This window comes from Lithobates pipiens, unplaced genomic scaffold, assembly GCF_037356315.1.
Source record: "Lithobates pipiens isolate NorthernLeopardFrog02 unplaced genomic scaffold, aLitPip1_a1.2 Scaffold_3, whole genome shotgun sequence".
Classification (NCBI taxonomy): Eukaryota; Metazoa; Chordata; class Amphibia; order Anura; family Ranidae; genus Lithobates; species Lithobates pipiens.
In genome coordinates, this window is record NW_027507790.1 from 171,351,771 (window position 1) to 171,368,389 (window position 16,619).

Consider the following 16,619-nt stretch of genomic DNA (forward strand, 5'->3'; position numbering starts at 1 on the left):
AAATCTGCTGGCTAAGTTTGCCAATATACTTTGGCATCCCCAACCTTCGTAATTGTCCCAGACCCCCCCCCCCCCTTTTCATTCCTAATTGGGTATCCAATGTCTCATGTCTGTGGTAACTTAGACCATTAAAATCCCCTTCCAGTACCTACAATTTTGAATCTGGGGGGTGATTACTTTGCTGGAGAAGATCTGTTAATCACTTCTACATTTTTATAGGAGCTCTGGAGGTACTTCTGAAAATGAAATTCCAGTGGTCGCGTTTAGACAAAAACACATATCTTTTGGCATTTGCCATATGCTATAAACTGGTAAGTCTGATATGCACATCTTTAGCCATTGTATTTTAGATTATATACACCTTGACCAATATTCTGTGTAGCATCACTATTACCATTGTGATTTTTGTGGAACTGCATAATCAGTACTGTATCTTGCATCACCTAAAAGACTAGATATGTATTTGATTGCCAGGACAAAGGGTAGACTGTTTTCATGGGGTGCCATGGACAAAAATTTTTTGAATATCAATTATGTAGAAGGTGGCCCTTTGGTAGATTGGTCAGAGAGACGCTAGATGGCTTAAGCCATAACCACAAAGTGTTGGTCCCCAGTGTAACAATTGTACCGTTCTGTTTTGGGGTACAACTAATAAAGGTGGTTGTAATGAACTTTACCACTTGATTCTCAGTGGCTATTGTAAGAGAAGCACAAGTAAGATCATGTGGATGTTACTTGACACGTACCACCCACCCAAACATTGTTGCTGACCAAGTACAACCCCAATTCCCAAAATGTGTGGACGTTTTGTAAAATGTACAAATAACACAATGCAATGGCTTATAAATCTCATAAAGCCTAAATATATTTATTACCACTTAAGGACCAGCCTCGTTTTGGAATTTAGGTGTTTACATGATTAAAACAGTTTTTTGTTTTTTTTTGCTAGAAAATTACTTGGAACCCCCAAACATTATATATAGGTTTTTTTTTTTCTAACACCCTAGAGAATAAAATGGCATTTATTGAAATACTTATTTTCACATCGTATCTGCACAGCGGTTTTACAAGCGCACTTTTTTTAATAAAAAAAATTAAACGGCAGTACATTTAGTCCAATTTTTTTTTTTTTACCGTATATACTCGAGTATAGGCCGACCCGAATATAAGCCGAGGCCCCCAATTTACCCCCAAAAAACTGGAAAACTTATTGACTCGTGTATAAGCCGAGGGTGAGACATGGCTATCCATCCCTGTGTGTCCGTCCATCCCTGTGTGTGTGTCCGTCCATCCATCCCTGTGTGTGTGTCCATCCATCCATCCATCCCTGTGTGTGTGTGTGTGTGTGTGTATCCATCCATCCATCCATCCATCCCTGTGTGTGTGTGTGTGTGTGTGTGTGTGTGTGTGTGTATCCATCCATCCATCCATCCGTGTGTGTGTGTGTGTGTGTGTGTGTATCCATCCATCCATCCATCCCTGTGAGTGTGTGTGTGTGTGTGTGTATCCATCCATCCATCCATCCCTGTGTGTGTGTGTGTGTGTGTGTGTGTCCATCCATCCATCCCTGTGTGTGTGTCCGTGCAGCCTTGTGTGTGTGTCCAGCCTACCTGTGTCCCGTGCCTCCTCCGTCCCGAGCCTCCGTCCCGAGCCTCCTCCGTCCCGTGCCTCCTCCGTCCCGAGCCTCCTCCGTCCCGAGCCTCCTCCGTCCCGTGCCTCCTCCGTCCCGTGTCGTGCCGATGGATCGCCGCTCTTCTCGGCGGCCATTCTACAATTCAAAAGCCGCGCCTCCGCCTCCGCCTGTGATAGGCGGAACACTCAATTTCCCAGCAGCCTGTGTTCCGCCTATCACGGACATCCTCTCATCGTCGTCCGTAGTATGAGAATGAGCCGATGTCCGTGATAGGCGGAACACTGACTGCTGGGAAATTCAGTGTTCCGCCTATCACAGGCGGAGGCGGAGAAGGAGGCGCGGCTTTTGAATTTTAATGTCCGCCGTCTGTCTGCTCGATACGCTGATCGAGCAGTCAGACAGCGGCGACTCGAGTATAAGCCGAGGGGGCACTTTCAGCCTCAAAAAAGAGGCTGAAAATCTCGGCTTATACTCGAGTATATACGGTATATTGTGAAGGATAATGTTATGCCAAGTAAATTAATCCTCAACATGTCACGCTTCAAAATTGCACCTGCTCGTGGAATGGCATCAAACTTTTACCCTCAAAAATCTCGATAGGCGACGTTTAAAAAATTCTACAGGTTGCATATTTTACGTTAGAGGCAGTCTAGGGCTAGAATTATTGCTCTCGCTCTACCGATTGCGGCGATACCTCACATGTCTGGTTTGATTGCCTTTTTTAATATGCGGGTGTTACTCGCGTATGCGTTCGCTTCTGCGCACGAGCTGGTCAGGACGGAGAGCTTTTAAAAAATATATATTTTTTTCTTACTTATTTTACTGTATTTTTTCACTGTTTTAAAAAAAAAAAAGAAAACCTCCCTTGTAATAGAAAAAAAGCATGGTAGGTCCTCTTAAATATGAGATCTGGGGTCAAAAAGTCCTCAGATCTCCTATTTGGACTAAAATGCAAAAAAAAAAAAAAAAAAAATTGTCATTTGAAAAAATGACAACAGAAAAATGTTCCTTTAAGAGGTATGGGCGAAAGTGACATTTTGACGTCGCTTCCACTCTCCTATGGTATAGAGATGAGTGGGGGCACAGAAAAGGACCTGATCGCTACCGACTGCTACGGTAAGCGGCAGAGAATGGCGGGAGGGGGGTGGCACCTCTCCCGCCGCCAATGACAGTGATCTCACAGTGAATATACCGCAGAGACCACAATTATCGTAAAGAGGACCAGCTCCTGAAAAGATGGATATCTCGGTTGTGGCAGCAGCTGCTGCCGTTACAGAGATATCCCTCTTCAAAGTGCTGATGTCTATGTACAGGAGTCAGTCGGTAAGTGGTTAACAATCTGTACTGTTACTTTTTCTAATAATTGTTTCCTATAAAAGAGAGTAGTAATCATTCCCTTACTTGGGCTTGCTGCTTCTTAGTGACAATGATCTGCAGGCTCATGGTGCTTCTGCAATGTTGCCACCACAGTGTACATGCTCCCCTTTTAGCTTAATAATCACTAGGTCATGTGATTTCCTCTTCTCATTCCCACAGTATGGCCCAAGCTGCACGCAGAGTACGGTGTCAGGCATGTGCACCACCCCCTAGGGGGATCAGATGCTTGACTGACAGCGCACTCCACTCTGAATGGAATGAAAAGAGATTAAGTTTGATAGCTAAGGCGATGTCACGGGACATGTGACGCCCTGTGATTTAGCTCTGCCCACTCCTGTATTATGGTGTGCTGGAGAGAAAAGAGCTATCACAAGACCAAAGAAATAAAATGGGGGGGGGGGGTTAAAATTAACTCTATTTTCAAAGCTATTGTTTAATCACATTTGTGGCCTTTGGTCTGCCCTACCTATATGGGATGGGGGTGCTCCACCCCAAGAGACTGTGACTGAATGACCATTGTCTGGTTCTAATTGCTGATGGTAGACTCTGGGTGTGTTGTAATGCCTTTTCAAATTAACTTGTACACACCATCCATAAAAAGAATAATTAGGAACACTTACCGTTTCCAGAGATTTCAAAAGGTCCTTGTTGTCCTTGTGCATGGATCATCCCCACAACTGACCAATCTGTGTTGATTGTTGGCATAGATTCGTTCCCTGGTTTCCTCCCTAACCCCTACAACTGTTATACTGGTTAATAACCTTATCCATCTAAATTATTTCCTTTTTTCCTATTCTTCATTTTGGCTATTCTCCCAACCGGTTGACCTCTTTATACTGCTTCCTCCAACACCCTTCTTCACAACCCTTCCTTCATAGATATATAATGTTAAACCCACCACCCGTGCATGAAGTGTTAGCCATAGCACCACTTTACGTCAAGTGACCATTTCCCTGCAAAGGTTCCTTTCTCTTGCATACTGAAGAAGTCTCTGTTGGTCAGGCTCAGCCGTAGTTGTATTTAATGTGACTGCTGCAATATTACAAACCTTCAATAAAAATGTATTTAAACAGAAAGGAATATCTAGTCGTCAACCTTTTGACCTTAACATCACAGCACTGAAGAACATCTGCCATGTGTTGAGAGCTATCTTCCTAGAAAAAAGCAGTGCATTGACTGAGCAGGGTATCTATTATGGCAATGGAACGTAAAATAATATTCAACTGTGAATACAAACATCATTTTACATATCTTGTCTAATGGCTGCTTTGCCAAATGGGCATAGAGTAGAGTGGCTGGTGAAGGACACTGGCTATTGCACAAACCAGGAATGTAAAAATAATGTATATGTGAGCCGTTTTCAGCTTTAGAAGCTGTCGGCAAGGCTGTAGCTGCATAGCAGCTGTGTTTGCTAAATGATGCCATTGTGTCTACCTAGGGCTCCGTATATCATCTATGAACACCAGTAAACACAATACCAGATGAATAAACTTTTTTTGAATAAACTTTTGTTAAATAGGGCTGTTTGTGATTTTAATAGTGACTTGTTTTTAAAACATTCTGCTTTTTTTTTTTTGAGACCAAAATTATTGTTCAGTTACCTGGACAACCCTTTGTGGAGAGCATCTCTGGGATCAAATGGAAGCATAAACTGATTATCCAATGGGTGTCTGCTGAATGTGTTTTAATTGTGGTTAGTTTAACACAGTTACCTATTCGTAGTTTTTTTGTTTTTTTTTCGACTCTGTCAAGTGAAGTGTCTTATGAGTCTCTTCACTGTAGGACTTTTTTTCATTAATGTCCTCTAACTTTCTGCAATAAAACATTAAAAAGTAAAAAATCTAATTTCTTTATCAATTCAATATGTATTCTGCTACATATTTTTGGTAAAAAAAAAAAATCCCAATAAGAAGGAACTCTCAATAAACCTCTCAGAAGAGGACTGGGAAAACATATATCCCTCCATCCATAAGGGATCGATCAATGTCTCTGCACAAGAAAATGGCTTTAAGGTTTTTTTTCTAGATGGTACAAGACTCCTCTCAGGCTTCACAAAATGTCTTCCACTATACCCCCTAACTGCTGGAGATGTTCTGACCCAGAAGGATCTCTACTAGATATCTGGTGGTCCTTCTCTTCAATCCAATCCTTTTGGAAAGACGTTCATTGTCTCGCCTCTCAAATCACCACACACCCAATAGATTTTTCCCCAGTTCAAATATTTCTACACCACTCCTCCCATTTCCAAAAGAGATTATCATCAATCCAGAGCTTTACACCTCTCGAATGCTGCAAAAATGTACATTCCAGCCCACTGGAAATCAATCAATCCCTTAACCATGGCAGACTGGTTCAGACGTATAATCAGAATTGCAGAATTAGAAGATTTGGTTCACCAGGCCAATGATCCACCTACCAAATTTCTGAAAATATAGTCTTGCCGGCATCACTTTCAAACAGTTGAATACACCCAATTATCTCGCTAAAGACTGATGATACACTCTGCCAGGTCATTTTTATTTATTTTTGTTTTCATCTACCCTTTTCTATTCCATATTACCAATACAAATATCATCTCTCCTAAGAAATGAATTCTTAACACCTCACCCCCTTTTGCATAAACCACCCCTTCCGATTATCTTTGCTACATTTCACACCATCTCTGAGGAATTTCCTGGATTTACACCCCCCCCCCCCCTTCAATTCACATAACAGCCTTAATCTGTGGGCATATAGCCTAAGGAAAATAGGGTAGCTCTTCTATTATAAAACACCCGTTCCCTTGGAGGTTGCTAGTGGTCCGGTGAACCCAACCCTAAAAGTATATAACATTTCTAAAACTAACAGGAAGAAGCCATTATGTAACCAGTACATGACGATAGATGATATAATTCTAGGATCTGCTTGTTTGGTGAGCTTACCTACAACTACTTCTAATCCCATCACCAAACATGGGATACACCCCCAGCCTATTATGTTACCTTAGGCTACACAAAACTTTACTACCCAAAGCCTCTCTAACTACCAGGCTCCCTGATATGCACCACCAGGGTAATTGCAACATGAAGCCTACCATCAAAATCCATAGCACTCTGGTAGCAATTACAATACTTGTGAGTCGGGGGTGTGGCCAAGAGAGGCATGTGAGGATGTACCTCACAGCGCAGGATTGCAGAAACACTTGCAGGATTCACTTCAGATGGCACCAGTAGCCTTCCGTAATCATAGGCAGCAATGATGACCCGCAAACAGACGGAGACCGGGGGTCTGCCCAAAATCCAAGATAGAGCTGGCCCGTATCTTCCCAAGGCCTCGCCTGGAGCTGACAAGCTGAAAGATGTGAGTAAACCTCCCAAGACCCCCCCCCCCCCCCCCCCCCCAGGGACATGAGATATTACACACAAAAAATGGTGGGGCAGACAACACAGAGAGGGGAGGAAGACATGCATACAACCCAAGCCATATTGCATGCAGCCCTAGCAGGGGAACCGAGCACACAGGCCCAAGCTGAATCCAGACACTCAGGCACCCCTGATACTGACATGGAGGAAGAGGAGCCCCCTTAGCCCACCCTTGCAGACATCCTCAGGGCAGTGCACAACTGCACAGTGGCTGTACACACATTACAGGAGCAAGTTGAAGGCACGAAGGAGGAACTGGTCTTTATCCACCATGACATGCAGAAGTTAAGAGAACGAACCACTGCAGCAGAGGGTCGCATTAGAGACATGGAGGCAAAATAGCCCCACTGTTCAGAGACTCCCAAAACACAGAATCGCCAGAGCCAATTAAATCAAATCTGATGATCTTGAAAATCGCATGAGGAGGAATAATGTGCATATTGTGGGGTTTTCAGAGAAAACTGAGGGCAGGGACCCCACAGAATTTGTGGAAAAATGGCTGCTGGAGATTTTTGGAAAGGAAAGTTTCACCTCACTTTACTCAGTGGAGAGAGCCCACAGGGTACCGTCTAGATCTAGACCAGTGATGGCAAACCTTGGCACCCCAGATGTTTTGGAACTACATTTCCCATGATGCTCATGCACTCTGCAGTGTAGATGAGCATCATGGGAAATGTAGTAACAAAACATCTGGGGTGCCAAGGTTCACCATCACTGGTCTAGACCTTTCCCACTGGGGCATCCATCCCTCACACTACTGGCAAAGCTTCTCAATTACAAAGACAAAGAAATCATACTCCGCCAAGCAAGGGAAAAGCGTAATATTAAGTGCAGAGACGCAGAGCGAAATTTACAGACGTAAAGAACTCCAGCAGTTGCAGGCACCATACACCATGCTGTTTCTGGCACAACTCTGCATCACAGCAAGTGGCCAAGCACATTTTTTTCAAATCGACAAGATTCATCCTCATGGATAGACGCCAATGAACAGTCCATTTGTCAGACCAAAAGAGCCGCAGTGGAGGGAGACTGAAGGCTACATACTGGCCCCATCAAAGAGAAGTGAGCACCCTACCCCCCTCCTCCATTATGTTTCCTGCACAAGAAGCCGAAACACCCGGCTGGGAGCCTTAACGCACTTTTTTTTTCTTCTCCCAGTGTTGAGAGCAATGTGATTTGAGCGATTAACTCAAACCTAACTGGAAAGCCCTAATCGCCCTCCCATGAGACACGCAGGTTATTTTAACTGAGGAAACCCTTATGTCATGAAAATCTCACGAAGAGATTGTCCTCCAGGTCTTCTGATGTACGATCGTCGCGGGTACGCACGATCGTACGAACGCCCTTACGTTCGTACACAGGTGCGCGGGCACGCGCACGGTCGCGTGCGTGCGTCCGTATTGGCGCCAAACGGCCTATTTAAACCAGCCTCTTGCCAACAGTCTTTGCTGTCTGCTCTACAGCGTTATATATCTGTGAGACCTGATCCGTATTGTTTGTTCCTGTTTGACCCGGCCTGCCTGTGACCTATCTGCTATCCGCCTGCACCCGACCTCGGCTTGTTGTGACTATTCTCCTGCCTGTTCCCTTGTACTTCGTTCCTGTCTGGTATCCGATCCGGCTTGCTCTGACCATCCGTCTGCTAAAAGGGTAACCTGCTTATACTGAACTGTTCATCTGCTATAAGTGCCTGCTCATATTGAACTACCTATCTGCTGCAAGTCACCTGCTTATACTGAACTGTGTCATCTGCTACAAGTGATCTGTTAGTATTGAACTGTTCATCTGCTATAAGTGCCTGCTCATATTGAACTACCTATCTGCTGCAAGTCACCTGCTTATACTGAACTGTGTCATCTGCTACAAGTAATCTGTTAGTATTGAACTGTTCATCTGCTATAAGTGCCTGCTCATATTGAACTACCTATCTGCTGCAAGTCACCTGCTTATACTGAACTGTGTCATCTGCTACAAGTAACCTGCTAGTATTGCACTGTCCATGTGCTCCTAGTGCCTGCTTATATTGACTGTTTATCTGCTGCAAGCACTTGTGTATATTACACTGTTCACCTGCTACAAGTGGCCTGCTTTCCTGCACTGCTTATTGCCAAGTTACCTGCTCCTTTGAACTGTGTATCTGCTATAAACTACCTGCTGATCCCTTCACTGTGATTACCTGCTCCACTGAACCTCGCCTACCCATCCTACCCATCTGTTGATCCTGCCAGGCACCTGTTCCCCTCCTTACTCCTGTGTTCCCTGTTACATTGCCAGGAAACCGGTAGTGGGAGTCGTAAAGGAGGCCTCTCTCCGCAATCCGGGCTCGCTACTAGAAGGTACGTGATACCTTAGTTGGTGGTTTTGGTTTACGCCTTACTGTTCTACACAGTTCAAGCTGCCCGGTTTCCTTTCCGAATCGCAGGCAGGCAAAAGTTTGTTCAGTCACAGGAGTGATAAAGACTCAAGTCTTTTTGTCTATTTACCCAATCCAAAGTTGAATTCATCCGATGTCAGTTCCAGAACTACCTACCTGGACTCTGCCTGTTATACATCCACCACAATGGTATGCAGGCCTGTCGGTTGCCATACTACTGCTCTTAGTGACCAAGCATCACCCAGTGAACGAGAGGCCCAGGCCTCCCAAGCGACTCCACTCCAGACTTCCACCTCCACAGATGACCACTGTACCCATATTGTCCTTAAATATTAGAGGTCTCCAGGACCCGCTAAAACTTACCATGGTTTCCACGGTTCTCAGGAAACATGTCCCGGCAATTTACTGCCTACAGGAGACTCATTTGGCTCCTGACATGGTATCCTGTATAAACTATGCATGGTTGGGAGAGGTGTATCACTCTACGCACACCTACTCCAGGGGGGTGAGCGTACTAGTGCATAGGTCGGTGGAATTTCAGGTATATGACCGACTGATACTGAGGGGAGATGCATTATAGTAGAATGTGAAGTTTACCAGTTGAGATGTATTTTAGCTGCTTTGTATACCCTCCCCCCCCCCCCCCCCCTTCAACCCAGAGGCATTGAGAGCACTACTGGCCTCTTCCAGTTAAGTCACCCAGGTCTCCCGCTCATAGTGGTGGGGGATCTGAACTGCTACATGGACCCCATCCTTTACAAGCACCCGCCCCCAAGGAACGGGCGCAAAATTGTCTGAACTGCAATGTGGAAGTTTGCTGAGGAGGTGGGATGGCAGGATCCATGGCGGGACCATAACCCTCTGCAGAAGCAGTTCATGCTTTTCAAAGACACACCTGTCCCTATTGAGGATAGATCTGTGCCTTTGCACAGCTCAGACGTACCGTTTCCTACAAGAAATTCAATATCTTGGCAGGGGCCCACTCCCCTATCCTGATCCAACTAATTGCCAGACCAACCGCACATCTGCAAAGAGCCCCCTGGAAACTCTATGCCTTTTGGTTGAACTTTTATTGCCTCTCACGAAGGCCTACTAGAGACAATTGGAAAATTCTGGGAGAAAAATGCAGACCATCCTGACCTTAATACTACATGGGATGCTTTTAAAGCACATATGAGGGGTTCTTTCATAAAGGAAGTGAATAATAATAAAACCAAAACAAGGGAACAGGCGGAACAGCTTGTCTGTCGGCTTGAGTCTAAGTTTTTATAGATGACCCTAGTGACACAAACAGGGAGGCATGGCTGGCAGCACAGGAGGCGGTGGTCCAGATCACCAAATCAGCCGTGGATAAAGAGGTTCTTTAATATACTCGCTTACTATGAGGAGGGGGAGCAGACAGGCCGGCTGTTAGCTAAGATCGTGAGGACTTCCCAGACCTCCCCTTCAATTTATGCTCTTCGCACAAAGCAGGGGAGGATGGTGAACATCCAGGATCTAATCATGCATGAGTTGGTTGACTACTACTCAGACCTATACAGGTCCAGAGCGGGGTATATGGAGACAGAACTGGAGACATACCTGCAGACTGTGCAACTGCCGTGCCTCTCAGCATCCCAAAAAGCTATGTTAGACGACCCTATTACTGTAGAGGACCTACAAGAGGCAATATCCCTCTCCCCAACTCCAAAGCCCCTGGAGATGACGGCCTTCCAACTGAAATATATAAGTAATATGGTGAAATTATCCTACCCCATCTTCTTGGAGTACTGAATCCAGCTAGGTCCACCCAAAGTTTATCCATGACAAGAGCGAATATTGTCCTTTATATTGAAACCGGGGAAGGACCCTCTAGACGGGGCTCATAGAAGGCCAATATATCTTTTACAAAGTGACATCAAACTCCTAGCAAAGGTATTGGCCCTTAGACTTAACAAGGTACCGGTAATCACCTCTATAATACACTCTGACCAATCAGGCTTTATTCCCCAAAAATTCACTGCTATAAATCTCTGCAGACTATTTCTTAATCTTCAAGCACAACCAGACAATGTGGGAGATGGGGCACTACTGTTGTTGTCCATAAAGCATCCATAAAGCAACCTCTGGGCGGTTATGGGCAGGTTTGGATTCGGAGACACATTTTTGTCCTGGGTCAAGCTGTTCTATGGCTCCCCACAGGCGGTCATCAGAGAGGCAGGTCACATTTCCCCTCCCTTCAGGCTCCATAGGGGGACACATCAGGGCTGCCTATTGTCACTGCTCTTTTTTGCGGCAGAAATCGAGCCATTGGCAGCCCTGATTAGGTCTAACCTGCAGGTACAGGGTTTTAAGTTCGGAGACACATGAGAGAAAATCGTGCTATATGCAGACTACACAATGCTGATCTGACTCCCTAAAAGTGGCAATGTTGATCATAGTACAGTTTGGGAAGTACTCTGGGTTGGTGATCAACTGGACTTAATCTTCCCTAATGGCACTAGATGTAGAACCAGAAGCCCAGGATGTCGCGGCACCTCAAATACCACTAACTTCTAGCTTCAAATAACTAGGCATTCAGATCACCCTGAAAATACTAGATTACATCCCCCTTAACCTGTCACCACTACTGGGACGAATATGTGCCAGGATTAGGATATGGTCGAGACTAAAAATGTCACTAGTGGAAAAGGTCAATCTTATTAAAATGATTTTTATGCCCCAATTCCTTTACCTGCTCCATAATGGTGATTCCCCTCAAAATATTTTGCATTATAAACTCAATTTTCAGGTCCTTTCTATGGCAGGACAGGCCCCCCCAGGGTTAAGTTGGAACAACTTCAGAAACCTAAAGATGAAGGCAGCCTGGCTTTGCCTAATCCATGACTATACTTTATCGCTCAGCTGCAGCATGTGGCCCGAGCCCTTACTCTGCTGGATGGGGGGGGCCCTCACTGCGGCAGACCCCATTAGAACTCCGATGGGCCATGTCGCGGGGGTTCACAGATGTGGCAGAGGGCATAGAGGCTCTGGTTTACACAAAGTCCAATAAGAGATTCCCCACATATGCCCTAGTCCAAAAAGTCTGGAACAAAGCCAGACCGTTACAGTCGGTAGAATGCTTCACTAAATTTATCCCTATATGGAACAGGTACTACCCGGAGCTACAGATGCTGACATGGGGGGCTTGGTTGAGGAGGCACGGAGTTGCACTATTATCTTTTTTTTTTTTTTTTTTTTTTTTTTTTTTTTTATTATGGCAGGTAAACTGACCCTGTCCCAGACCTGAGGGTGCGATTTTTCGCTTACCCCAGTTGCTGCTCTTTAGCTACCTTCAATTGCAACACGCAATACGGGCTCAATCCAATGGGGCTCCGTGGGCTTTCCCCGACGCACCCCCCCCATATTTCACTACATGGAAGAGGTGAACAGCCTGAAAAGTTTAATCTCTAATTGTTACTCAATGTTACTCTGGGAATTCCAGACAGGATTTCCCCTAAAAACAACAACTAAGTGGGAAGAAGACGTGGGTGCCCTTGAGAGTGAACAGTGGGAAGAGGCGTTACAAGTGCTACGAACGTCATCCTTAAATGTAGCACCGCGACGATCACAGTTGTACATTTTATACTGTGAGTACACTACACGCCAGCCAAGATGGCCAGAATGGGGGCGAGACCGAACTCTGACTGCCCGAGATGCGCGAGAGACCACGGGGATTTGAGCCATATGCCCCAAGCTACACCTATACTGGACAGGGGTCCTAAAAACTATTAATAATGCCTTTTCGGTTTCTATCCCTGCTGACCCCAAACCATGCCTGCTAGGCATCCTAGACAACCTCCCACTAGAGGACAACCTTAAATCGCCCATTGCAAGGGCCCTGTTTCAGGCACGCCTGCTCATCCTTAGAAGATGGAAGGCGACTGAGCCCCTCACGACCAAAGAATGGATCGAACGGATGGGTGACACCTTACGGCTTGAAAAAGTTCATATTTCAACATAGGGGACGATAGAAAAAATTTGAGGACCAGTGGTCACCCTGGCTGATCTCACTGGGCCTATCCCTGGTGGACCTCATACTAGATAGATTACTGGGTTGCTAATTCGCAATAGCTAACACATCAGGTCGCACGGATGGTCCATAGACTGAGCAGCAGATCTCGAGGATCACGGGCTACACTAAATAGCTAAATGCAAGCTGTAAATGCAATGTCCTAGATAGTGATGCAGTGATATCTATAGTTTATTTATGTAAACTGAGTTATTGGAACTGGAATTTAATGACATGTTTGTAAACCGAGTTTTTCAATAAACCCCTTTTTTCTGAGAATACAAAAAAATAACAATACTTGTGGGTCTAGTCACCCAAAATACTCATACAGTTTTTAATTCAATCTTATTTTATTGAGATAGAAAAAGCAAGATAGAAAAAAAAATACAGAATAATCCAACATATTTGTTTTTACATTAATACGTAAACTGAAAATTCCAACTCTGCTACAGTGATGTCAAACTATCACGAGGTTAAAAAGATTTTTGAGCTTCGTTTTGTTTAGTTTGGTATACGAGCCTGTATACCTACAATGTCTAGTCCAAGGTAAATTGGATATGTGCGCACCACTATCCTCTCAACGAGTGATGCCCACTCATTACAGGTAGGCTAGGGCTATTGTTCCTATTCTGGCCACGTTCTCTCTGGGGGGGAGGGGGGAGCTCTGTATGTGCCACCATTCCGGTCTAATGAGACTAGAGGTCATGAATTAAAAAATCGGGTATTACTGCAACATGTAAAAGGGAGGGAAGAAAGGGGGAAGAGAGTAAGGGGTCAGGACAGTAAAGCGCTTAGGGATCAAGAGGTAGACATTCCACCCTGATTACACAAGTTTATCGGTAGAGTCCTCTGTGGCCCATGAGATAAATTCTGAGGAATATCGAAACATAGACCACGAGGTCCAGGTCTGGAGAATTGTTCCTCCCTACCTGTTTCCTGCGACAACATTCGTTCCAAACTATTAATTCTGTCCACTTCAATTGCCCAATCCCCCAGGGAAGGCATGCTCGTCGACTTCCAATGTCTGGGCAACACCGTTATTGCAGCTGCCAAAAAGTGACGCAGAACGTCTTTCTTGACTGACTTAAGTGGTCCCAGGAGCAGAGATAGTAGAACTACCTCAGGAGAGGGTGTGATTGAGGTCGCCATGAGTCTGCAGTACAAGTCGAGGATCTTTTGCCAGAACTTCCTCACAGGGGGGCATTCCCACCAAATGTGAAGTAAGGTTCCGTTAGGTGACAAGCAAGTAACCGGAAGCGCCAAGTTTATCCGGTGCAAAGTTGAAGGGCATCTGTACCAACGGGCCAACAGCTTGAACCCTTTTCTTGAGAATTGGAGGCCAAGGACATTTTGTGAGTCCGTATGAAGCACTTTTTCTAGTCTACAGGCGACATGGCGTGGCCCAAGTCATCCTTCCATGCCTGTGTGTATGGGGGAAGGTCAGGATTATAAGCCATATGTAAGAGAGAATATAATTGAGAGACTACATGTGTGGGGAGGGGGGTTGGCCTGGAGCAGCATGCTCTCCAAGTCTGTTAAGTCAGTGAGTACATCAGGTAACGATGGAAAAGTGCGAATGAAGGAAATCACCTGTTGCCTCTGCAGCCAATGCGTCGAGGCATGAGAAGATGGGTCAGAGGGAACGTCATGAGTCAGAGGGGGTCTGAACGCAGGACTTGGGCAAGTAGTCTGTGGTCTTCCTTACACCAAGGTCCAAAACTCGCTCCCCGTAGGGCCGATGGAAAAGCCGGAGTCCCAAACAGTGAAGTCATGGGTCCCTTCAAGGGAGATAGGGTCTTGGAGGAATTCATTCGGGTCCAGGTTTTTATGGTTTGTTGGGTGAGGTCGCTCAGGGGTATCTCTCCTTTCAGGAATTCCGTAGGTGTCCAAGGCAACGCACAGAGATCTATTGGGTTAATATGGCTCTCTATTTGTACCCACAATTTGGAAGAGGCATGATGGAACCAGTTAAGTATACGCGTGAGCACAGCTGCTCTATAGTATATGGAGGCATCTGGAGCTCCTGCTCTGCCACGAATCTTGGGGAGCGATTAAGGTCTCGTAGCGTATCCGGGGACGAGCCCCTCCCCAAATAAAGGAGAAGAATAGCTGGCGGAGCTTCTTAAAAAAAAAACAGGATGATATGGAAATGGGAATTGTTTGGAACAAATAGAGAAACCGAGGGAGGACTTCCATTTTTAAGGCATTCACTCTGCCTAGCCATGATAGGCATTTCTTTGCGTAGTTTGAGAGGTCCATCTTGGTTCTAGGCAGAAGGGGTGCATAGTTCAAAGAGAATAATTGATATCTTTTCATGGGTATTTGGATTCCGAGGTAGCGGATGGAGGTAGAGCCTGTTTTAAATGGATACCTAGCGGAGGACCTCCTGGGACAGTGAGATGTTCAGGATTTCTGATTTAGTATGGTTTACTTTGAAATTGCTCAGCATGCCAAACCTCGTGAATTCCTGCATTATATGTGGTAAAGATAGATGGGGTTGGGTTACAAACAATAGCAGGTCATCCGCGAAGAGTGCCAGCTTAGAATGAGTGGGGCCTATCGATACACCTGAGATGTTGGCGTTATTGCGTAAGGCTATTGCTAGGTGTTCCATAACAAGGACATAGAGAAGGGGAGATAGAGGACAGCCCTGTCATGTCCCATTATGAATGGCAAATGTAGGTGACCGTGAACCATTTACCCGAATTCTGGCGGAAGGTGAGGAGTAAAGGGACATAATTTGGGATAGCATTTTAGGACACGGGCCTATCTGTTGCAGAGACATTCGAAGCAATTGCCAGTCAACCCGGTCGAATGCTTTTTCGGCATCGACCGTCAAAAGGCATAGAGGGATTTCATGGGTGCGGGCATAGTCGGTAAGAAGCAGGGTTTTCAGGGTGTTGTCTCTTGCCTCGCAGCCACTTACAAACCCACCTGGTCCAGATGTATAAGGCGGGGGAGTAGCGGTTGCATTCTAGTAGCTAATATTTTGACATATATTTTCAGGTCCACTCCAATTAATGATATGGGCCTATAATTTGCGCACAAGGTAGGGTCCTTATCTGGTTTTGGGATAATGGTAATGTGGGCTTCGAGCGTTTGTGGAGGAAACGCTGAGCCTTCCGATAGGGGGTTAAACACCTTAGCCATAAAGGGGGTCAGTAGAGGAGAAAATGTTTTGTAGAATTTAGGGGTAAAACCGTTGGGTCCTGGGCTTTTACCGGATGGGGTGGCTGCTATCGCTCTTACTATCTCATCCGCTGTGATTACTTGCTCTAGCTCATCTACAGTATCGCCATCTAGTATAGGAAGCTCTGTTTCCTCATTATAGGACTGCCCGTCGGGCTCAGGAGTGTGGGAAGGGTTAGAGGTGACGCCGGTCGGTAGGTTGTACAGTGTTTGGTAGAAATCTCGGAATGTTTGTGATATCTTGGAGGGCTTGTTAAGCATTTCTCCAGAAGGGGCCCAAATATGAGGTATAAATGTGGAAGACGTGTTTGGGTGAAGGGTGTGAGCCAACGGTCTACCGCATTTATCTCGGCATCGGTACTGATGTAAAGCAAGCCTGTCTGCATAAGTATGAGCTGAGGCCTTGAGTTGGGATCGGGCCAATGAGACCTCTGTCAGAGTCACCAGCGTAGGGGCTCGTTTATGCTGAGTCTCAAGGTCTCAAAGCTTTTGTGTTGCTGAGATTATTGCAGCTGAACAAGTCTTTTTCAAGCCGATCCCCACCTGAGTAAAGATTCTTCACAGGACAGCTTTAAGCGCCTCCCATTGTAAGGGTAGTGAAGTGGTGTCCGAGGC

At 45.5% G+C, this 16,619-nt stretch overlaps 1 protein-coding gene across 1 annotated transcript in view; it reads left to right on the forward strand.

Moving 5' to 3' along the window:
- The window catches only part of PTCD2 (pentatricopeptide repeat domain 2), a 129,605-nt gene that overhangs the window by 91,140 nt on the left and 21,846 nt on the right, over window positions 1-16,619 (forward strand). Inside the window, exon 6 of the mRNA XM_077462497.1 lies at window positions 220-311. Coding sequence (XP_077318623.1) covers window positions 220-311 — 92 coding nt within the window. The remainder of the gene's footprint in view (window positions 1-219; window positions 312-16,619) is intronic.